The 25,969-nt window shown below is 36.6% G+C and overlaps 1 protein-coding gene across 3 annotated transcripts in view; it reads left to right on the top strand.

The window, feature by feature from the left end:
* Positions 1 to 22,944, top strand: part of Snx1 (sorting nexin 1) — a 99,843-nt gene extending 76,899 nt beyond the window's left edge. For all 3 annotated transcript variants that reach the window (XM_070103022.1, XM_070103024.1, XM_070103023.1), the window contains 5 exons: positions 8,797 to 9,027; positions 11,762 to 11,830; positions 12,923 to 13,066; positions 15,645 to 15,797; positions 20,399 to 22,944. In XM_070103022.1, the coding sequence (XP_069959123.1) occupies positions 8,797 to 9,027; positions 11,762 to 11,830; positions 12,923 to 13,066; positions 15,645 to 15,797; positions 20,399 to 20,449 (648 nt within the window). In that variant the 3' untranslated portion in view covers positions 20,450 to 22,944. The remainder of the gene's footprint in view (positions 1 to 8,796; positions 9,028 to 11,761; positions 11,831 to 12,922; positions 13,067 to 15,644; positions 15,798 to 20,398) is intronic.
* The last annotated feature ends 3,025 nt before the right edge of the window (positions 22,945 to 25,969 follow it).

Here is a 25,969-nt window from a genome sequence, read left to right as displayed (position 1 = left end):
CAGTGGAGTTTTTTTTGTTGCAGGATGTGAGATTTTGATGTGTCTTGTATCCAAGAGTGAGGTGATGTCAGTGGTTAGCTTGTTGATTTGAAGATTGAATCGAGAGCACTGTATATTTTATTATTTAGTAGGCTCTGTTTTCCTTGGGCTCATTGAGAACCTGTCAGACATGGTTGAAACTTGACCTTTGTTGATTTAGGGTACTGTTAAGGTCATGTTTCTAGCATAATGTTTCATCTTCTGCTTCAAATTTGTGAAGATGAAATCTCTCATCTCCAAGGAGAAATGGAAAGAATCTTTCCTCTGTAAGCCATGCGTGTCATAAGAGGCAACTAAAATGCCAGGAGCAAGTGGCTAGTAACCCCTTCTCCTGCATACTATACTATGTGTAAAAAAGAAAATCTTTAGTTTTTCTTTAGGTCACCCTGCATCAGTGGGAGACAACCAGTGTGTTAAAAAAAAAAAAAAGATATTTTCTTGCAAGTAGGAGTTTGTAAAGAATGGTAGTAAAAAACATTTAATATTATAGCACATGGTCCTAGTTCCTGTATTGATCCTCATCCTCATAGCAGGAATGGATTACAACAGTAACTGTAGCTTGTACTCATTCTTTGTGAATGAAACCAAAAGTATGACAGTTGTTTTGGTAGAAGACACACATTAGATAGTCTTTTTGCATGTGAAGACACTATATGGCACAAGGTTCAGTAGGGACAGATTCTAAATGCTTTAGTATGAAAAGGATGGAGGTGTTAATAAAAGCAGAGTATACTGAATGCATGAAGGCCCTTCCACAGAACAAAAAGTTGTAAAAGACTTAGTCATCTGACGTGATTATTCCTATCTAATTTAGAGAACGTAATGAAGCAAATGCATTCTTAGCCAGGCAAGTAACATGCAGGATAGTGAGATCATTCACAATGAGAAGTCACACTAATGTCATGGCATTTAAATTATTTATACTCTTGTGTCTGACTTATTGTGTGCTCTGATCTCAGTTCAGGACAGAAGAGATGTCAGGGTTAGACAGTGCAGAGAGATTGTTCACCATCCCCACAGACTTGCTAAAACTGAGAATGTTAGGTAAAAGGATACAGATGCAACAAATGTGACATTTTATTGTGGCAAAGTTGCACTCCTGGACAGTGAAACTTTGCCATAATAAACTGTCACACTTGTTGCTTCTGTGTCCTTTTACCTAACATTTTGTTCGTAATTCTACCAGTATTACCAATAATGAGAATGCTTCAAATGTACTAGTTTTAATAATTCCTGTATATGAACTATTGTTCAGTGTTTGTTATTCATAGACAGCAAAGTGAACAAATAGAAAATATAGTCACAACAGCTGTCACATGTTAGGAATTTTTAAAGTTTATTTCATGACCAAAATAGTACCTTCTTTTTTTTTTTTTTCCCCCTAGGTTTAGAACTATGAATCTATGGAGCAGTATATCTAGGTATATTAAATATATTAGTTATGTAATATTTTATTTTTGAGCATAGGGTTTAGAGTAAGTTGCAAAGATGATCTTTGTGCATTAGATGATGCAAAAGAAATGGACATAAGTGTTAAATAATGGAAATGTTTTTGGGCTAATATAAACTATTCTTGAAATTCTTCTTTGCTTCTATTTCATGTGACTGTATATTTTGGGACACATTTATAAGCGGGGACAATGGGATAAGTGTTCTTGTACCATTACCCTCCTTATTACTTACTGAAAGTGTGATATATTTTTATGGAGTGATCGTGTACTCTTCAAGGCAAGGATGGTGTGGATATGTAAAGTTAGATAGAAAAATGACTTTTGGTATGCACAGTATTTACTGATGTAATGAGAATAGACATAAAAGTAAGAGGATGGATGAGCATTACCAACACAAAAAATATTTATTGTACTGTAATTTATAGATGTGTAGAGTAGGTAGATGAATTTTGGGTATAACAATAGATGTAACTATAAATTCTTTCAAACTTCATAAATGTATAAGAATGTGTTTAAGTGTTAGAGGAGGTTTTTAGACTAGTCTTAAGAGAATTAAAATTTCATATAACCTTGTTCAATATGCATGTAACAGTAAAATCTAAAATTTTGAAATTGTCACAAGCCCACAAATTGGAAATAAATTTTTTTTTTTTTCATTCTAGACAATAATATTGTCATGAGTGAGGAGGGCCACTGTATAAGCTAGAATCAAAGTCATGAAAGTGGGAGAGGCATAGATGACAAGGAGTAAGTAAAGAATAAAAAATATGCAATACTGTGACTGGAACAATACACAGATAAACTGCACATAGCATAATTAAACTTATGATGACATTTTAGTTCTACTTGGACCATTAGTCACACAAAAGTGTAAAGGGAAGGGAGCTGTTTGTGTGTGTGTGGGGGGGGGGAGTGGAACAGAATTCTTCCTCCATCAGCCATACGGGTTGTAAGAGTTGACTAAAATGCTGGGAGCAAGGGGCTAGTAACCCCTTCTCCTGTATACATTACTAAAGTTAAAAAGATAAACTTTTGTATTTCTTTTTGGGCCACCCTGCTATGGTGGGAAATGGCCAGTATGTTGAAAGAAGATGAAAGATATATAAAATGAGAGGGAGGTGAAACTCCCTTCCCTTCGTGCTTTTGTGTGACTCATTAATGTTCCAGGGTGGACCAAAATGTTGTCATAAGTTTGTCTCCTAAGTGCAGGTTATTTGTGTATTAGATGATTTAATAATGTACTGGAGGAGGCAAGCATCAACAAACACAAACCTGAGTCTAAAGATACATATTAATCGAGTTGTGTATAGGAACTGACTTAACAATAAACTATTAGTGAAGGCTCATAAAGGGAAAGATAATTTTGAAGAGAAATAGATTATGGTATGTTTAAAATTACAAACTTGAGAGAAAAGAACACCTTTGCTTATCTTCTAATTCACTGGAAAGAAAAGCAACCAGTGTTACCAGTGTATTGGAGAGTACAAGGGAACAAGAAATAGAATACATGCCCAAAGGATCAGTGGCAGGAATAACATTCACCAGATTACTTACATGATTGATAAAATACAAGGTTAATAAAAATGTTTATAAACAGGGAGTGAAGGGTGTTAATCTGTAAAGTTAAGCGAGGCCAAAACAGGTATATCTTCACTGAAGATGTGGGTCTAGGAGTAGGCAGTACAGTATTTATGAAATCAGGGGATTCTTATCTTCCTGATTTTATAAATACTGTGAGGGTGCAAATTGCAGAAAAGAGAAATTTCAAATTCAAGGTAATCAAGGATCACAGGTATGGCAAAAGTCACAAAGAAAAATAAAAGAACACTAACATATTGTTCATTGTTTGAAAAGTAATGAAATGACATATATGCCAGTGTGTTTAAGCTTGTGGTATAAAAATAGATGAATGCTGTGCAGTCAGTGCTGTGGTTATGAGCATCAAGGAACAGAATAATGCTGATGAGTAAGAAACGTGTGCAACAGCTGGGTATCTTTATTGTTGAAATGTTTTGCCTGTGTGGTAGGCTCCATCAGTCACATAGAGGAGAATGTAGTGTAGGCAGCAGGAGTAGTGGTGAGGTGAAGATGATGTAATCAGCCCATCAACTTTGGAGAAATAGTTTAAGGTGGTCAGTCCCTCAGCCTGGAGAAGAGTTTAGCTCCATGCTCCTCTGTATTTGACTAATGAAGCCTTCTGTGTAGTGAAACATTTCAACAGTGAAGATACCCAACTGTTGCATGTGCCTTACTCTTCAACTTGTCAGTATTTTATATAATTTTCACCATAGAAGTAATGCTGTAGATTTCCATTCAGGTTTGTACCTCTTCACTTCTCATTTGATGATAATCAAAATGATACCATTTTAATTTCCAATTTGTGGCTTGTGAATCTGTCAAGTCACAGTATTGTGACTTATTCTTCTGAAATTAAATTTCTGCAATGTACAGTTGAGAATGGGGCTACACAGCAACCCCTCGATTTAATGGACTAATAGGGTGGAAGGGAGTGTCCGTTAAAGCCAATTGTCTGTCTGTTAAACCTGAATTATGATTGTTTTTCCGTTTAACGGTAATGGATAATTCTGGAGTTAATGAACTTAATTCATCAAATCCAAGAATAAATTTACTCAGTGGACTGTAACAATAAAGGGCAATTCCAGAGTTAATAGACTTTGTTGCTTCTGAATGTTGTCTGGTCACAGATTTTGTCCAACTTCGAAAACTGTTAAATCAGGGTCCGTTAAATCGAGGTTGTACTGAACACTGTCAAGCTTTGCTTTATTTTCGTGTTTGTGTTGCTCTAAAATAGTTTCTTGTACAGTGGTAAGAAACGTCATGTTAGGACGTGTTCTTGGGTAACACCTTATTATCAAGGCCAATATACAAATTGGTTGTCTGTCTTTTAAGCTGCACTTTTCTGCCCTTCTCACATGCTTCCAGACGGAGGGACAGGTAAATCCATGCAAGTTGTTTTTTGGTAGTAACCTGTGCAACCTGTCACTCATGGCTGTGCAAGATAAATGTGCCCATATGATTGCTAAATATTGAAGAACAAAAAGGCACAATACCATGACTGCAACAATATGTAGATAACCTGCACATAGGAGAGAGGAGGGTACGACACTATTTCAGTCCAAGTCAGACCAAAACGTCGTTGTAACCTCCTCTCTCCTATGTACTGGTTATTTGTGTATTGCTAAATACTGACAACTTAATCAAGATGTTCGTAATACTCTTTATTTTTATGTGGAAAGTTGCCAAGTATATAATAGTCAGTGAATTATTAGTTATTCATTTAGGTTGTGAAGTTTAGAATTTGTAATTCTGTAGTGTATAAAATATATAGAATAAGTCACAATACCATGGCTAAAACAAGTAAAAAAAAAAAAAATTGAAAGGAAACTTCTAGACAGAACTTGATACTGGAGCCATAATGAATCAAAATGTAACCTGCAGTTTCCTTTTGAAATTGTGGGTTTGTTGTCAGCTGTAAATTAAAAAAAAAAATAATCTTTTTAAATTGTTCATAGGATACTTGTAATATACTGTTAGTTATACATGTATTACAATATTGCTCTTAAGTGTTTAACAGGATTAAAATACTCTGATGTCATTACTTCTAAACTTATACAATATTAATAATAGTAATGAAATGTGTATCCACTTAGTCACTTAACCCTTTGACTGTTTTCGACGTATAAATACGTCTTACGAGCCAATGTTTCTGACGTATATATACTCAATAATTCTAGCGGCTTCAAATCAAGCGGGAGAAAGCTGGTAGGCCCACATGTGAGAGAATGGGTCTGTGTGGTCAGTGTGCACCACATAAAAAAAATCCTGCAGCACACTTTGCGTAATGAGAAAAAAAACTCTGATCGTTTTTTTGGAATAAAACGCCGACTTTGAGGTGTATTTTCGTATAGTATTTATCGTTGTATTCGCGTTTTCATGGTCTTAGGTGATAAAATGGAAAACATATTACAGAAATAGAGATGATTTTCATTACTTTGACGATGAAAACGACCTTGAAACTGAGCTCAAAGTAGCGGAAATGTTCGATTTTTACCAATGTTCAGGAGTAAATAAATCACACCACACGTCCAATACACGTCAACTGGGGAGTCTAATATTCTTTCACTAGTGCACTGATATTATTTACACCATTTTTACAATAATGCAGTAGTCTGCATAACAGTAAATTTTGTATTTTTTTGTATAAATAAAAAATCAAAATAGAAAGCAATAATATAAGAGGGGCCTAGAGATGTGACTAATGAACAGAGCATATGTTATTTTAGTGCCATGAATGTCTACCTTGTTTATTCTGGACCCTATTTTGAAATTGGCATCTTTTTTAGTTTGTGTGAAATTGGCCAAATTGCCAATTTCTGACCACCATATTGGGTAGTCCAAATTAGTAAATGGGAGGTTTCTTGTACTCAGCTGATAGATAAAATGGAGTTCTAAAGAAATAGCTATGAGTTTGGTCAACTGGAACAATGGAATTGGCTGAAAATAGGGCTCAAAGTCGGCGAAATCGCCAATACGCATATGTCGCCGAGACAGCTAACTTCGCGGGAGCATAATTCCATGAGTTTTCGACCAAATTTCGAACTTTTGGTGTCATTACCATCGGGAAAAGATTCTCTTATCATTTCATAAGAAAAAATCATTTTTTTTTTTCAAAAATTGAGTGACAGAATGACAGTTTCAGAAAGGGGCCTGAAACAGGCAAAGGGTTAATATACAGTGGACCCCCGGTTAACGATTTTAATCCGTGCAAGAGGGGTAATTGTTATGCGAAATAATCGCTATGTGAATGAATTTTCCCCATAAGAAATAATGGAAATCAAATTAATCCGTGCAAGACGCCCAAAAGTATGAAAAAAAAAATTTTACCACATGAAATATACATTTTCCCACACACAAAGAGAAGGATACATGCACAATAGTAGAGTAGTACATGCACAGTATATATTGTGCATGTACTAGTCTACTAAATGAAGAATAAATGACACTTACCTTTATTGAAGATGCAGCAATGACTGATGAGACACTGTGTCCTGGGAGTGCCTTTTCCTCCTGAGTACTGTAGGTCCTGTTTGGCATTTTCTTCCAGAACAGGCCTTATCACACTGTGTATGCCACTACGATTCTTAAATCTCTCAAACCAACCTTTGCTGGCTTTAAATTCACCAATATGAGCACTAGTTCCAGGAATTTTTCCCTGTTCACCTGGGTGTTAGTCGACTTGTGTGGGTTGCATCCTGGGAGACAAGATTAAGGACCCCAATGGAAATAAGTTAGACAGTCTTCGATGACACTGACTTTTTTGGGTTATCCTGGGTGGCAAATCCTCTGGGGTTAATTGTTTCTTGGTATTCTCAATAAGCCACACCAACAACGGTGCTACAGCAGCAGCAGCAGCTGACAGTGCAGCAGCAGCAGCAGCAGCTGTACCACCAATAGTAGCGATGGTTGATTGGGGTTTATTATACAACCTGGCCAGCTCGGAGACATGCACTCCACTTTCATACTTATCAATGATCTTTTTCTTCATCTCTATTGTAATTCTCACCCTTATTGCTGTAGGGTTGGCACTAGAAGCTTTCTTGGGGCCCATGGTCACTTATTTTCCAGAAAAAGCACCGAAAACACTGTAATATTACGAAATATTCCGATTGTATGCTTGGATGTTACCGCGGAGGCTGGCTGGTAAACAATGCCACCGGCGGAACATGTGAGCGTGGCTCAGGCCGCACATTGGACGCGTCTCGGACGAAAATCGGTAAGCGGGTTTTTAAGCGGTATGTGAGGCAAAATTTTTGCAATTAAAGTAAGCGGTATGCGAAATAATCGCTATGTGATGCCATCGTTATGCGGGGGTCCACTGTATAGTTAACTGCTTGTAAAGATAGAAATTAAACTCGCTTCTGTGAGATGAGCAATTATTTATAATATTAACCCTTAGGGGGTCCAAGCCTTAGAGCTACGCCCTGTCCACAGGGTCCAAGAATTTAAAAAAAAAAATATTTTTTCTTATGAAATGGTAAAGAATCTTTTTCTGAAGGTAATAAAACAAAAAGTACAGAATTTGATGGTAAATTGATGAAACGACAATACAATGAATTTTACTGCATCTGATATTTATATATCGGCGATTTTTGCCCACTTTGACAACTATTTTAAGCCAATTGCATTATTCCAGTCAACTAAATTCTTAGCTATTTCGCTAGTATTCTATTTCATCAATTGAGCACAAGAAATCGCCTACTCAACTATTTCAAATACCCAATAAAATGATTGGAAATCAGTAATTTGGACAATTTCACACAGTTCAAAATATTTCAATTTCAAAATAGGATCTGGAATAAACAATGCAGGCATTCCTGGCACTAAAATAACATTCCTCTATTTATTAGTTATGTTTCCAGGCTTTACAAATGAATTCCACTTTGATTTTTTTATTCACAAAGAATTTTTATTCACACCAAAAAAATAAACATTTACTGTTATGCAATGCTGTAATAATTGTATAAATAATATCAGCGCATTCGTGAACACACTTTAGACCCACCATCTGATGTGTATTGGACGCGTGACGTGATTTGTTTACTCTTGAACATCGGCAAAAATCAAACATTTCTGCCACTTTGAGCTCGGTTTCAAGCCATTTTCATTGCTAAAACCTATCAAAATCATCTCTTTCTGTAATATATCTTCCATTCTATCAGATGAGACCAAGAAACTGCGAATACAACCATAAAAAACATAAATAATACACCGCAAAGTTACTGTTTTAATAAAAAAAAAAGTCTGTTTCTCGTTATGCACTTAGTGTTGCAGGATTTATTTTATATGGTGCACACTTACTACATAGATGCATTCTTTCATATCTAGGCCCAGATTTACCACTCAAAGCTTATCTAAGTGAGCTGAGCTCATGATGTAAATCTACTGCTTGCACCCTGGCTTCAATGCTGTAGAACTACAGGTCGGACCCTCAAAGGGTTAAACTTAAAATATAAACTAATGCTGTTTTTAGCAATCCTCATTTCAGTTATTCAGTGACCAAAAATTTGTTGAGGGATAATTATAGATAGTTTTACAGAAGAATAATGGTCTTTTGATGTATAGAAGCTTATGTTGATGTGTATTAGTACGTACTGTATAGTTTCTGAAGTTTATGGAACTTAACATCCATCCTGTTCTTTTACGTACATCTGTAGACTATAGCCAAAAATAGCTTGACAGTACTATTATGTTAATAAAATAATTTGTATTTTTTGTTTGTTAACAGTGGTTTGAGGAAAAGACACAGCAGATCGAGAGCCTCGACTCTCAGCTTCGCAAGCTCAATGCTGCCATGGATGGTTTGGTGGCATATCGTCGAGAACTGGCCACAAGCACCGCTGCATTTGCCAAATCTGCAGCTGTTTTAAGTAGTGTAGAGGAACACTCCTCTCTTAGTAGAGCACTACACCAGCTGGCAGAGTCTACAGAGAGAACACACACCATTCATCATGCTCAAGTATGCTCTGCCTGTTCAGTACTCTTTTATCATCCATATAACTCAAGGCTGCAAGGGGGGGCTACTAACCCCTTCTTTAGTATAGATTACTAAATTTAAAAAGAAAAACTTGTATATTTTAATTTACCCTTCCCCGGTGGGATACAGAAAAGAAAATAGTTCAAGGCTATGTTTACCACAAACGCATTGCATTCGAGTTCTTCACTATGGATTAATGTGATCTCATGGTGATAATTTTTTGTATAATTCCTACCAGATGTTCTGGGTATGGTACCATGTGTTATATTCTTCATGAAATTTGTTTACATTTACTCATATTGACATTGTGGCTTTTGTCAGCATTAGATTTCTTCATATCTTTATGCTTCCACTTCATCCATTTATCCTTTAACCTCATTCACATATTCTGTAAGTTCATCCATTAATCTTTGAAATGTTAAATAGTTTCTGAAGATACCATTATTAATATGATGTTCCAGTGATAGTCTTTCATCATTGATGACTGTGATTCTTCTTTGTCCATCACTGTCTCGCATGATGAATGATAACCATTGAGATTTGAACATTACCTATTGTTGCTTGACAACCTAATTGCAGAACGCGTCGTGGTTGGTTTTTGTAATTCTCTTGCAAGTGGCTGATTATGTTTTTATAGGTATTATGTAACCTAACCTAAATTAAAATTACCTAATTTAAAATATAGAAAATAGTGTTTGAAGGATGGCACTTGTACACAATAAGGTTCATCATCTCTCATCCTGTCCTGGCTATATTAGAGATTCAGGTTTTAGGCTTATCTTGCATAAAATCTTTGTATCATCTTCAGGCACATTCATGTCATTATTTATTTATTTTGGCAAATTGTTTGTGAATTGTAGATGTTACAAAGGTAGGTTGTGGTGCTTGTTGCATCCTGTTAGTGACATTAACTCATAAAAACTTTTGATCTATTTTGCTGTTTGTTCTATTCTTGTGGTTTTTTCTTTTATTCATGCTGTCTTGCAGTTCCCAGAGCAATCCTTAACCCTTAAACTGTCCAAGCAGATCTACATTCACATGCGTAGTACTCCAAAAGTAGATCTACATTTTTTTACATATTTTCAAATAAAAAAAATAGATAAAAGTTTTTACATATTTTCAAATGTAAAAAAAAAAAAAAATACTTTTACATACTTTCAAATGTTGAAAAAACTTAGATCTATATTTGGACAGTTTAAGGGTTAATAAGGCACTCTTTCCAAAACTTTGTATAAATATAATATGCCTATCTATTTATTTTCTTGTATGAATTTTAAGATGATCACAGCTTAGTAAACTTGATAGATTTAAGTCTGCAGATTTGTGGGAATTATGTTCTAAGGATCCAGTGAATTTAGAATTTGTGAATAATACAAAATTACATCCACGATAATTTTGCTTAAGATTTAAGCTCTTTTTGTGTTAAAGACCACAACTTTAAATATTGCTGTTATGTGGATAATAATGACATTTACAAGGAAGAATGACCAGAAAGAAAATATCATGGGCTGGAAAGTACTCAAGGGCCTGGTCCCAAATCTGCACTCGCCATAGCAACATACTGGAGTGAGAAATATGGGAGGAAGTGTAAAATAAACCCAGTGAGGAGCAGGGGTGCAGTGGGGACAATAAGGGAACACTGTATCAACATCTGAGGTCCCAGACTATTCAACTTCTTACTAGAAGATATCAGAAACATGGCTGAAACAAGTGTAGAAGCCTTCAAGAGGAAACTGGGCAAGTATTTTCACCAGGTGCTAGATCAACCAGGTTGTGATGAATATGTGGGCCAGAAGTCCGCCAGCATCAACAGCCTGGTTGAGCAGGCAAGCATCTGACGAGCCTGGCCCATGGCTGGGCCCCAAGAGTAATGAAACTCTCGAAACTCTTCAAAGGTATATCAAAGGAAAGGTGTCAGGAAGTCATTGAGCATTTTGTAAAAAAATTTGTATAGTTTCCTTAGTTATTAATTTAGGGGTCATATGCCAAGCACCTGGAAATGCTCACCTCACATACGTGAATAATCAAAACCCATTAGTGAAAATGTTTGATAACAAAAGTGTGAATTATGTTTTTGAATTTGGGGGATTCAACTCGACTGGAGTTTTCAAATCAAAAACACCCTTCATGGTGCATTGATGTCAATGGGGGGCTCTTGATCTAAGGAACTGGACTTGCTCTCCCCCTACTTTGGTTGAACTTGATTACCTCTCATTCCCCAGGTGCTATATGACCAGTGTAATGCTTTGCTGTGTTTTATATACATTTCTTAATGGCTTTTTGCAGTATTTCTTAAGATTTGTCAGACAGTTCATTGTTACCACCTGGTGTGGTATTGTAAATCTGTCTGCCAGTTTATTGTCTTGTAGTGAGATCTCGAAAAAAAAAAAATCTACGGTGGATTTCATGGGTTGATGGATGTTGTGTTGGAGTCCCACAGTGCTTTTTGCATATGGTCCTGTGGTCCTTGTCATTATGTATAATACAGATCTGTAGTATTATTATTTTACTATACTAGTTTCCAAAATTCTAATTTAAATGTTTTTGTTTACAATAGTTTGGCATTTGAGTTTGGTTACAATTTAACAGAGTTTGAATTAATTTTTTAAAAATGGCTGCTGAACCTGAAAATTATTATAAATAAGCTGATTAGGCAAATGCTTTTGACATTTTATATTAACTAATTTGGTTGAGACTAATGGTTTTTCTTCTGTAGGCAGATGCTGATTTTTATCTGCTGAGTGAGACCACCAAAGATTACATCCACCTCATTGGTGCTGTCAAGGTAATACCTTATATGTTGAAAGTGATATAAAATACTGACAGGTTGATGAGTAAGACACCTGTACACGTGCAACAGTTGGGTATCTTTATTGTTGAAATGTTTCACCCACACAGTAGACTTCCTTATTTGATATAGAGGCAGCAGGTGTAGTAGTGAAGAAAAGATGTAATCAGTCCATCAGCCTTGGATAAATAGTATTGGAGGTGGTCAGTCCCTCCAGGCTATATACCCATCAGTACCCTATATATCCATGTATAGTTCCAGATTTTAGGACCAAATATTTCGGCAAAAATGTTTGGGGTCAGCTTACCCATGGATGTTACTTTTGAAAGGTTGTAATTCTGACAGTGAAAGTCTATCGCACATTAGATTCCTAATTCTGTGGTGCACTATCAAGGTAGAAGCTACACTCTAACCATTTTCTTTTTTTTTAACACCCCAGTCATCTCTCAGTGAAGCAGGGTGACCCAGAGAGGAAGGAACTTAAAGCTTTTCTCTTTACCTTTGAAAAAGGGCTCCTGTCTCCTTGATAAATGAGATATATGTAAAACAGATGTTGCACAAGCATCTCATTCTGGTAATCAGTGAGAAAAGTAACATTTATGAAGGGATTCAGAGAAACTGGTTGGTTGGACTTGATTTTGCTTCAACCTATATTTACCAGTCTTAACTAGACAACTCCTACACTCTTTCTTGTACGTACTTAAAATGTAAATTCCATGGTCAAATCTGACAACTTTTACCCCATCCCTTCCCCACCCCATTCTTTCTTCTTTTCATACCTCCTCTTCCTTCTGTATTATATTACATTATATTAGCACGTGTGCTGTATCTTTCATTTGACTACAAAACTTAAGCTAAGTCAAATGTAGTCTGTAACAATGTTTGATCTTTCAAGTTTCCATTCATTTCTGTTTACATCATATTCTTTCCTCTTCAACATAGTCTCATTCTCGTCTGTACAGAATGTTTAAATAGGTTTTATGATTTTTACCCATTTTGTTAATGAGTTTCTGTAGCTGGTATAGAGAACCCGATAGAATGTTTTGTTACATAACTGGTTGTGATGAATGACCCTTTTTCTTCATACAGGATGTGTTCCATGAACGAGTCAAGTTGTTCCAGACATGGCAGCATGCCCAGGCAATGTTGGCCAAGAAACGTGAAGCCAAGGCCAAGGCTGAGTTAGCTGGTCGAATGGATAAAGTGCAACAGGCTCAGGAGGAGGTGGCAGAGGTAAGATTTGTGTATAAGTGTCGTCAACCTACTTATCACTTAGAGGAAAGAAACCATGCTCATAGTGCCCTATAAGTGCTGATTTTTTAAATTATTAGATTTGTCATGAACTACTTTATCATTGAATTCCAGTGAGCCACAGCCTTGTTGTGGAAAAACTTTTCCATGTTAAAAAATTGCTAAAATATTATTGCCACCTTATACTGGGTCACCTCAGTTCAATGGTGAGGGTTGAGTGGTTTATGGCTAGGAGTAAGGGCCTTCTCTCTGAGAGGGTACCACTCTTCAACAGGCTACTTGCCTCATTAAGAACCCAACATCCCTTTTGGCATTATTGCTAACACTGTTTGTCCTTTTTTTTTTTTTTTTTTTTTAACACATCGGCCAATTCCCACCAAGGCAGGGTGGCCCGAAAAAGAAAAACTTTATCATCATTCACTCCATCACTGTCTTGCTAGAGGGGTGCTTTACACTAGTTATAAAACTGCAACATTAACACTCCTCCTTCAGAGTGTAGACAATGTACTTCCCATCTGTCAAGTCCAGCCTGCCGGTTTCCCTGAATCCCTCCATAAATGTTACTTTGCTCACACTCCAACAGCACGTCAAGTATTAAAAACCATTTGTCTCTATTCACTCCTATCAAATACGCTCACGCACGCTTGCTGGAAGTCCAAGCCCCTCGCACACAAAACCTCCTTTACCCCCTCCCTCCAACCTTTCCTAGGCCAACCCCTACCCCGCCTTCCCTCCACTACAGATTTATACACTCGCAAAGTCATTCTGTTTCACTCCATTCTCTCTGCATGTCCCAACCACCTCAACAACCCTTCCTCAGCCCTCTGGACAACAGTTTTGGTAATCCCGCACCTCCTCCTAACTTCCAATCTACGAATTCTCTGCATTATATTCACACCACACATTGCCCTCAGACATGACATCTCCACTGCCTCCAGCCTTCTCCTCGCTGCAACATTCATCACCCATGCTTCACACCCATATAAGAGCGTTGGTAAAACTACATTCCCCTCTTTGCCTCCAAGGACAAAGCTCTTTGTCTCCACAGATTACTAAGTGTACCGCTCACCCTTTTCCCCTCATCAATTCTATGATTCACCTCATTTTTCAAAGACCCATCCGCTGACACGTCCACGTCCACTCCCAAATATCTGAATACATTCACCTCCTCCATACTCTCTCCCTCCAATCTGATATCCAATCTTTCATCACCTAATCTTTGTTATCCTCATAACCTTACTCTTTCCTGTATTCACTTTTAATTTTCTTCTTTTGCATACCCTACCAAATTCATCCACCAACCTCTGCAACTTCTCTTCAGAATCTCCCAAGAGCACAGTGTCATCAGCAAAGAGCAACTGTGACAACTCCCACTTTATGTGTGATTCTTTATCTTTTAACTCCACGCCTCTTGCCAAGACCTTTGCATTTACTTCTCTTACAACCCCATCTATAAATATATTAAACAACCACGGTGACATCACACATCCTTGTCTAAGGCCTACTTTTACTGGGAAGTATTCTCCCTCTTTCCTACATACTCTAACTTGAGCCTCACTATCCTCGTAAAAACTCTTCACTGCTTTCAGTAACCTACCTCCTACACCATACACCTGCAACATCTGCCACATTGCCCCCCTTATCTACCCTGTCATATGCCTTTTCCAAATCCATAAATGCCACAAAAACCTCTTTAGCCTTATCTAAATACTGTTCACTTATGTTTCACTGTAAACACCTGGTCCACACACCCCCTACCTTTCCTAAAGCCTCCTTGTTCATCTGCTATCCTATTCTCCGTCTTACTCTTAATTCTTTCAATAATAACTCTACCATACACTTTACCAGGTATACTCAACAGACTTCTTTCAACACACCAGCTGTATCCCACCAAGGCGGGGTGGCCCAAAAGGAAAAACAAAAGTTTTTCCTTTAACATTTAGTAATTTATACAGGAGAAGGGGTTACTAGCCCCTTGCTCCTGGCATTTTAGTCGCCTCTTACAACACTCATGGCTTACGGAGGAAGAATTCTGTTCCACTTATCCCCCTATAATTTTTGCACTCTCTTTTGTCCCCTTTGCCTTTATACAAAGGAGACAAATGATTCCATAAATTTTCCCACTATGGAGGTAAGGCTTATTGGTCTATAGTTCAAAGCCAAAGACCTGTCACCTGCCTTGTAAATAGGTATTACATTTGCCATTTTCCACTTATCAGGCACTATGCCACTTTGTAGTGATACGTTAAAAAGATTAGCCAAAGGTATGCTTAGTTCCTCTTTACATTCCTTTAACACCCTTGCAAACAGTTCATCAGGGCCTGGGGATTTGTTAGGTTTTAGTTTCTCTATTTATCTGAGGACCATGTCACTAGTTACCGCAATCGTACTGTGTTGATTAAACAAGCCAGAGCTAACACTTTACTGCTACATTATTTTAAAGACATTCAGAGCCTTTATTTTGATGAAATTTGTGTTCAAGTTATGTTTGCTGCCAACCATTGTTATTTAGCTTACTGTCTTACATGTAAAGGTTTGACATAAGGTAATTATCTTTCAGTGGGAAGGAAAGGTGGAAAGGAGCCAGGAGGAGTTCGAGAGGATTTCTCGAGCAATAAAGAAAGAGATGGAACAGTTTGAAGTGGTACGTGTGAAGGACTTCAAGGATATGATCATCAAGTACTTGGAAGCTCTGATGACATCACAGCAGCAGGTAACACCATTAATGCTGTAATATTTTACTGTTGCCTTAATAATGGAAACTTACTAGCAGTCAGTCACAACAATGATAACATAACATATTAATTATTACAGCCTCTCCTCACTTAGCGACGTACTCATTTACCGATGACTCAGACTTACTACGGGCTCTCTGACCAGTGTGCAAACCTAAATAGTTTACACTAGAGCTAATTTCATCTATTCTGTTTATTACAATATACAGTACACTACTGTATAAACATTTTAAAATTATACTAAAAATGTTATAAATGGTGCAAAGATGACATTAAAACAGTATCAAATATGGTTGACACAAACCCACTATCATTATAGTATGCTCCTCACTTTGCGACAAATTCGTTTACCAATGTGGTCTTGGGAACGGAACTCCGTTGTTAAGTGAGGAGAGGCTGTATTTATATTTTTTATTATAATTATTTATTTACTTGTTTACTTGTTTAATTACCAGCTTGTGTATTTATTTACTTATTTTTTAACACACTGGCTGTCTCCCACAAGATAGGGTGATCTGAAAAAGAAAAAAAAGCACACTTGACCATCACTTATTTTGTTAGCGTCTTGCCAGAGGCATGCTGACATTACAGTTCAGGAGCCCTTCCAGGCTGCAAATATCCCCATCCTTCCTTCAGAGTGCAGGCACTGTATCCTCCACCTCAAAGATTTAAATCTTGTTAACCAGTTTCACTGATATATAGTGAAATAAATGAACCTCAAAGAAATTTTCTGGATTTCTTTTGATGTTAATGACCTAGTTTTTATTACAAATTTATGCTGATTACTGTGTTAGTGTAATAATATTTTTTGTACATGTGCTTGTTTGAAAAGATTATATTTTTGCCTTGCAAATGTTAGTGTATGGTTGTATTTAATTTTTGCATGTAAGGTACTGAATGACCTAAAATCCTCTCTAGTAAGATGCTTTGATGCTGGTGAGGTGCTCTTAAACACAAGGAACTGGATATATCATTCCTTTGAACTGAATGTGACTGCTTTTCATTTCCCTTGTTCTGTATGGCCTCTTTGGGTTTAGTGCTTCCCCATGATTAAAAAATATCCTGGGTCAAAATACATACTTTGTAAATTTTACGTCCTTCTTTCAGTTCAAAATAATGAATAGTTGATGCATCTCCAGTTAAATAATGTTAGTTGTTAGAGATTTACTGTGCTGTCATTGTCACCTTTGGTACAATTGAATTTTGCTATACTACTACTATACTAATTAACTTTTAAAGTATTAAAAGTTGATATCATTATTTGGTAATTATCATTATTTTTTAATGCTGAATTTGGTAGTGAAGTGAAGGATGCTGTACCAGGTATTAAGATTTATTCCACTTACCAGTAGTTGAAACTCTGGTACAACAAATATATTGAGCAGGTTAAACTTAATTTCAGTGTTGAAATAGAAAGAAATTGGTTAGATATTACAGGAAGAGAATAGTGTGTGACATGTTACCAGTGGTGTAGAGGACATTTATACTAATAAATGTCCTTTACACAAATGCGAGGTGTTTAGAGATTCGCTGAATGTATAATAAAAGCTTGGTACACAGCAACCATCCATGGATGTGCTATCTAGTGGTATGATAATATTAAAATTTTTGCTGATAAAGATAATCAGTTTTAGGCCCCTCACACTTATTGTGTTTTCTTATCATGCTAGTGGTGCCCCTGCTTTTCATTGGGAGATGTCGCATCGCTGCCAAGTCTTTTGCTTTCATAGGGAGTGATTTTCATGTACAAGTGTGGTACTAATCCCTCTAGGATTTTCCAAGTGTATATAATCTTGTATCTCTCTCGCCTGCATTCTAGGGTGTACAGGTTGAGGAACTTCAAGCTTTCCCAGTAATTGAGGTGTTTTATCACAGTTAAAACTTTTGATTTCATTACCTTCAGAAAAAGATCCTCTATTGTTTCATTTTTTTTTTTTTAATTCTTACACACGGTGAGCAAGTTTGCGAGCAGGGGTCTCGACACTCAAAGGGTTAATTATACCCATTCTTCATTTATTCAGATTTCCTACAATAAATATATTCACCACTTCCTGTAAGCTAAGGACGAAAATATTTAAAGGTAAGGTAATAGGTTGGTTGACAGCATCTGCCCAGGGAGGTACTGCCGTCCTGCCATGTGAGTGTAGAACGAAAGCCTGTAATTGTTTTGCATGTTGGTAGGATTGCTGGTATCTTTTTTTGTCTCGTAAACATGCAAGATTTCAGGTACATCTTGTTACTTCTACTTACACTTAAGTCACACTACACATGCATGTACAAGCATACATGTACACACCCTTCGGGGTTTTCTTCTATTTTTCTTACTAGTTCTTGTTTTTGTTTATTTCTGCCTATATCCATGGGGAAGTGGAAGAAAATTCTTCCTCCTTAAGCCATGTGTGTCATAAGAGGCGACTAAAGTGCCGGGAGCAGGGGGTTAGTAACCCCTTCTCCTGTATTTATTACTAAATGTAAAAAAAACATTAATTTTTCCTTTTGGGCCACCCTGCCTTGGTAGGATATGGCCGGTGCGTTGAAAGAAGACGTAGTAATGTAATAAGCAATTGGAGTGTGAGCAGGGTAATATTTTGTGAAGGGATTCAGAGAAACTGGTTAGCCAGACTCGAGTCCTGGAGGTAGGAAGTACAGTGCCTGCACTTTAAAGAAGAGGTGTGGTATATTGACTGTTTGGAGTGACGTATAAACTGTAGTATCTGAATGCCTCTGCAAAGACAGTGATTATGTAAGAATGATGATGAAAGTGATGAATGATGAATTTTTTTTCTTTATTTTTGGGTCACCCTGCCTCGGTGGGAAACACTCAATGTGTTAAAATAAAAAGAAGTAATGTGTGTACTGTATGTGCAGTTTTTATGCCTATCTATATTGCTCACTTAATATATGAGTGTTATTATGTTATTAGGCTTTTATATTCATTTGAAAGTGAGAAAAGCTGTGATTCACTTCACAGCAATTTTCACTCTACGACAGTAGTTCGGAACCTAACCTGCTGTACATGCGGGGCCCTTGTATATTCAAATGTTCCTTTTTGAAGTAGAATACTCTTATTTCTAGTTAAAAGATAGAATGGTTCATTTTCTTACCACAAGTTTTGGCTTAAACTAGGCAAAGTAGTTAGTGTTGTGTGTACTGGATCTGTTAACCAGTGTTGTCTGGGTGTTGCACAAGGTGACTTCTGTATGCTATGTTAGTATGTTCTGTATTCTGTGTTAGTAACATTTTGGTAAATTGTGTAGGATAATGGGGGTTAAGATGAATAGTTGAGTTGGAAGCAATACTTCCTGATGATTTATATACTACATGGATAACTGAAGTGTAATGCACACTTGTCAGTGCTCAATAATAAGCCACATGAAGACAAAATATCAGAATATTAATTGGTCTGTATATTTTGATCCTATTCTGGGATCCTCTTATTTATCTGTTGAAGAGGATCCTAGAAGGGGATCAAAATATACAAATCAATTAATCTATCAAGTTTATGTTCCCATGTGGGTTATTATTGAGTATATATGACATCTTCAAAATATCCAGGAGGCATGTGTGAGCATGAGCGTGTTAGGAGCAAATGCAGGCAAATGTTTTTTTGTGACCTGATAAGCTGTTGGAGTGAGAGCAAGGTAACAGTTTATGAAGGGATTCAGGGGAACTGATTAGCCTGACTTGAGTACCGGAGGTGGGGAAGTACAGTGCCTGTACTCTAAAGGAAAGTGGTTCAGGATATTTGCAGTGTGGACAGGCATCTGAGCTGTAGTATCTATGTGCATCTAGCAAGACAGTGATAGTGAATAATGGTTCAAGTTTTTTTTTTCTTTTTTTTTTTAAGGTTATCAATCCTCTGAAATGACCAGAGTAATAAAGAAAATATTTAAAATATTGAACTACTGTACGTATTTAGTTAATTTGTAATTTATCTGTGCATTTCTACTATTGTATTATACATTGTTTGTACTTTAATATTTATCTCAAATTTATATTATCTTTCAAGACATGATAATAGTGGCCCTTATATTTGACAATGACAGGACCATATTTTCAGTAAATACATGACACAGTTGTTATAAGAATTGGTGACAAGTTAGATATACAAAGTTGTTGGAACACCCCTAGATATGCAGCTTCTTTCAGTTGTGCTCATTCTCTCATGTTCTTAATTAGTACCTTCATTTATACTACCTTGCAAATTTGTTTACCATGAAAGTCCATAGTAAGAGTTATGCTGCCTAAGAGTTGCAGTATTTATTTAAATATGGAAATAAGCAAGTTTCTTTTTAAATTGTAACATAGAAGAAATATTAGACTAATCTCCAGATATCCCAAGGATACAATAATATTTAGTAAATCCTTTTGTGTCAAGCTGGGTTTCTTCTAATGGTAAGATGTCATTGATTGGTATTAGATGTTGCTAGTGTAAATGCACTTGTTCTGAATACCTACTGCTGCTTGGCTGCAGTTTTTTTTTCACATAATATACTAAAGTATGTACCGGTAGGAAACCATGATTGTTGAGATGCCATTTCCAGGTGAAAATAAATTTTTCCTTGTTTCTTTCCAACAGATTACAAAAGTTTGGGAGACATTCATCCCAGAAGCCAAAGCAATATCCTAGATGGTCAGATGATGGATGGTAACCGTGCTGGCATTATTAATCAAGTGCTAGTAGTTAGAAACAAGTTGCCTTTACTCAAGTTTGAAGACTATTCTGCATTAGGTATCATTCTTTACCCAGAGTTATTTTTTAATTCCACTAATGTTATTAAGCTCATTTCTAAAAGTGGTGCCTAGTTACCTACTTCATGGTACATGCACATGTGCGATTTATGCAGATATCAGCAGCCATATATTGGGTTTTTGTTTTTTTGGGTATGGTCAGTTTTATAAGTGAATCTATTTTGATTTTTGAAAATTATTATATGAAGCTTGTTTATGAATCATAACAAAATTGTTGTTACAAAATAATTTCTTGTGACTTAGGACATAGTCAGTGTGTGTATTCTTAATACATAGTTGCAGCTTATCCATAGTGGAATTTTTTGTTTTTTTTTTGTTTTAATGCTTTTGAGTAACAGATCTCTCGCAGTTCTACATCAATGAAATATTTAGAACAGGTTATGCAGCACCTTGTATTGAATGTGTATAGAATTGTACTTAAAGTGATGGTTAACTGTTGATGTTACTTAATCTTTTGCAATTACTATTTTCTTTTTATTATTTAGAGACTTGTCAATTTGATATTAACTGTATTTTGCTAAAATTTTACCAGGAAAGTAATTAAGTCCATATTTAAAGAGCTCAACAAGTTTTTTTCCAAAGTTTAAGAACAATTCATTGTGACTAATTGTCATTTTTAAAATGTTATCTTCTGGATTGTTTTGAATATTTATTTAAAAGTATTTATTAGAAAATTTAATTTATTGTTGGTGCTGCATGAACTCTGAATGATGCGGTGCAGGAAATGTTCTGGTTTTAAGACACACTGGTTTTGTTTTGTTAGTGGACATTTCATCAATGGTTTCTCTACTTTTGCATCTTTCACTCTTTAATGTTCTATTTCTTCTGTTTTTTTTTTTCTATATTCTTTTACTCTACATTTCTTCTACTTTACTTTTTTCATTTTTTTTTCCATTCTCTACTGTAATTTTCCAGAGTTGCATGTGATGCTTATATACTTGTGTCCAGTATAATAATAAAAGTTTGTTGATCTCTCTCAATTTCATTACTGGAGGATGCTGCATGGAAAAAAAAAACATTTGAAATGTGCATTAGTTGAATACAGTTCTGCCACTGAAGATAAGAGTATATCCTCGATTTATGCCAATAGTTTCGAGAGGGGCAGAGAGCATGCGGTAAATTTTTGTTGTTGCCGACCCATTTTGCATAAAATTTGTTACATTTATGCTATTGGGTTATCCTAAATAAATTTTTATTGTTGGTGAGTTTTAGAAAAAGTCTGCAAAATATTCTGTTTTACATGTAACTTTGTGTATAAAACTTAACACCCCAAGCACCATTATAGCTCTGTTCAGATATTTGCCATAGTGTATGGGTATTGGTAACATCCCCCAAAATACTGCAGTGTATTGCAGTGACTGCTCTTGCTCCATATCACTTCATAATTTATCATTAACATTTAGCATACATTCCAGAAAATATTTCTTCTCAGAAGAAATTGATTGTTAAAATACAACACAGTACTGTATAGTAAATAAAAGTACTTTAATAAAAATAGACCATAAAGGAATGTTCCTTGTTCATTTTAACAATATGTGCACTTGAGTTATGAGTCTGAGGCTGTCAGGTTTAACTTTGTTAATGTTCTTCAGTATCATTGTTAATATGGGTGCACACAATGTTGCAGTGTCATCTGAACTGTGATGTCAGCACATTGCAGGCACGACAGTGACTGAATGAATGAATGATGGTGAAAGTGCTTTCCTCTTTCTTTTTGGGTTACCCTGTTTTGGTGGTACATGGCTGGTGTGTTAAAAAAAATTCTGGCAGATGTTTGGAAGAAATGCATATCAGTTTGTTGAAACTAGTTTCCATGGGGAGATTTCTGCATCACAGGCATCGGTTATCCCTAAAAATGTTTCAATTAGAGGAAATTTATTTTAGAGCAATGCAGAACTTTTTTTTGGGGGGTGGGGGGAAGATCCAATTTAGTGCATCCCTTAATTGATAATCTAAGAACCAAATCCTTAATTCAAATACTTCAAGAGTGAGTGTGTGCATGCCTGCATATGTGCATGTACATGCATCGTGTGAGAGTTTGAGAGTGCACAAACTCTCACACAGATGAAGACCTGCAATGTCCCCTTCTAAAGTAAAGAGGAAAGGACCTTGTCATAAAGCTAAGAGGTCAACGTGTATAGGATATATTTTATTATTATTATTATTATTATAGTCATGAGAAGCACTAAGCCATAGATATATAATTCATAGGATATATATATAAATACCTTTGTTCCTGTACAGTTTTGTTATTGTAGTCTCCTATTTAAGATGGTTTGTTGTACACATTTTTGATTAGGCTGGATTATCTACTGAACTGATTGTATGGTATACATATATCTTAAAAGATCAGAATATACTATGAATATGGAATATGTTTTATTGTCCCATAGAAAGAGGAAATTCCAAGCACATAAACAGTAGATAAAGGCAGGCCCTACTTTAACAGCAGGTTAGGTTCTGGGCTACTGCTGTAAACTGAAAATTGCTGTAAAGTGAAACAACCTGTTTTAACTTCAAATGCATATATAAAAGCCTGATAACATGTTTATCCTATGTTAAGTGAGCAATAAAGTTAGGCCTAAATAATGCAAATACTGTACACACATTACTTTCTTTAAAATATTTTTGCCCTTAGCGAGTGGTGAATATATTGTAAGTACGTAGTCTGAATAAATGAAGAATGGGTATACATAATTGGAAACTGCTGCATTAGCAAAATGCCATAGAGAAGCACTGTAAAGTGGGGTCTACCTGTATTTAGCTTTTAAACTATTGAATCTCTTTAAAAAAGCAATGTATTTTGACGAGTATGCAGTGCTGAGGCCTAAATGAGTGTAGACTGTAGGATTTCATTCTTTGGAAAAAGCTAAATCAATGAAGATGAATGGCAATGAGTAGGCAAACACTGCTGCATGATCAGCAGTACATGACCTCCCAGTTTAATAGAGGTGTTCTATTCGGACTACACCTACCATCCGACTTACGACCTGCTCGACTTACGACCACTCGACTAACGACCGTGTTTTTTATGCCAAATTTCTGGGAAATAAACAACTATTTGTGTTGTACACAGTGTTTATCCTAAACCTTACAGTATAAAATACAGTACTAACAGCATAAAAAGTAAAGTAAAACATGAAATACCAAAATAAAACAATAAAATAGTCATTACAAACATGTTTTTTTGATATTCAGTAGTAAAGTTCGACTTTCGACCATTTCGACTTACGACAGGTTTCTCGGAACCGAACTCGGTCGTAAGTCGGATGGCAGGTGTATTTTGTTGTAATTGCTACTCGCCTTTGCACCCGTTGGTCTGATCTGCTCTATAATAAACTACATTCTATTAAACCGAGTATAGGTTTCTGGCCATCTCCTTATCAGTGTCGAGGTTGGGAGACTGCTCTCTCCCGTCTTTGCATCGGCTACACTCGTCTTATTCACGGGTATCTCGTGGAGAGGTGCCCTGTTCCACTCTGATAATTGTCAGGTTCTGGTCTCTGTTACCCATATTCTGTTGCACTGCCCACTCTATTAATAAGCACACAGAATTTACCTCCAATGTCATCACCGCTCTACTTCCCTTACTTTACCTTCCCTTCTTGCTGATGGACCCTCCTTTAACCCAGACACACTCGTTGGCTTTTTGACAGCAACTGATTTACTGCACAAACTCTGATGACAATATAACTAGCACTCCTCACAGCCCTTTCTACCTCAATCTCTTGCTACCCTCTACCCCTGCACTATCCACTGCCCTGCTTCACTCCATGCCCTAATAATCATACCTCTCTCTTGCTACCCAATACCCCTGCCTGCTTTCCTGCCCTGCTGCGCTGTATGACTCATGGAGGTTTAGTGCTTCTTTTTGATTATAATAATAATGAATATAGTGTATGGGAAATAGAAGTAATAAAGCTGGGTAAATGTAGAGTTGGTATATTTTTGGCAGTTGTGTGTGTTTCACACCTACCTCTTCTGTCAGTCTGACTCCTAAATTGCACTAAAATTGTGGAGTCTTGATTCCTCACAGCCCCTTTTTTTTTTTTATTATTATTATTCAACATTTCCTCCTCTCCGACAGTCCCACCTTTGACACAGACTTTCTGACTTTTTGTCAGCAATTGCTATATTTATTACACCAATTTTTATTGTTTTTTTTTTTTTCCCCTTGACCACTCCCCACTTCCCTTACTGGCCACCTCTTGCATTCTTCTAACCCTCACTAGTTTCTGATCTTTGCATATTTCATCTTGAGCACATCCTGCCTTTCAGCACTGTATGACCTTTGTGGGTGTAGTGCTTAGTTATGATTGTAATAATAAAAATTATTCAACACTAGCTGTGCCACATCTTCAGATACAATGCATTTGCTGAGTCCCTGGACACTGTTCAGGGCAGTGAATTTGCAGACTCCACTGCCCATGTAACCAATTGGCTGAAATATTCTTCCCAGACTTTACCCTTCGAGTGATACTAGTGAAGGTCTCTTGATCTATGAAATTAGGGCTTTCTGCCTTGGATCAAACATGTTAACCCTTCATTTCTTAGTTGTATGAACTTTACAGGTTTAGTCTGGGTTCGATTCCTGGCGAAGGGGTGGAAACATTGGATGTGTTTCCTAACCTGTTGTCTATGTTCACCCATAAGTAAAATGGGTACCTGGGTGTCAACTGACTGGTGTGGGTTGCATCCTGGGACAAAACTGACTTAATTTTTCCGAAATGATCTGTATAACAAGCGGCTTTCTATATAATAGTGTATCATTGATGTCAGCTAGGCCAGTATCTCTTGTACATGTAGTAAATAGATATTCCACCCTGTAAACCTCATGCAGGTAACTTCTCACACTCAGTGTATAAGGTGAGTGTTGCCTGCCTCGTATACCTGTCACACACCTAGGTCATACACCTTGTGTATTACATTGGAATACTGATTTTTAAAGGGGTGGACTGGTAAGCCAGTGGAAGGCTTCGGTCAGGTGACACAAAGCTCCAGTGGCAGGTCATCACTTGACTAAGACCCGCATTAAGAAACACTTATCCTGTTTACTGACAGATTTTGTCTAACATACACCTCATGAAGTACATAATGTATTAACCTCAGTCATACACCTTGTGAAGTACATAATGTATTAACCTCAGACATACACCTTGTGAAGTACATAGTAACCCCAGTGATTCACTTCGTGAAGTACATAATGTATTAACCTCAGACATACGCCTCGTGAAGTACATATTAACCTCAGTCATTCACCTCGTGAAGTACATAGTGTATTAACCTCGGTCATACGCCTCGTGAAGTACATATTAACCTCAGTCATTCACCTCGTGAAGTACATAGTGTATTAACCTCGGTCATACACCTGAGTCATACATCTGAGTTATACATCTCG

Source organism: Cherax quadricarinatus, chromosome 84 (assembly GCF_038502225.1).
Source record: "Cherax quadricarinatus isolate ZL_2023a chromosome 84, ASM3850222v1, whole genome shotgun sequence".
NCBI lineage: Eukaryota > Metazoa > Arthropoda > Malacostraca > Decapoda > Parastacidae > Cherax > Cherax quadricarinatus.
Note: the sequence above shows the minus strand (reverse complement) of the source record. Positions and strands in the feature narration are given on the sequence as shown.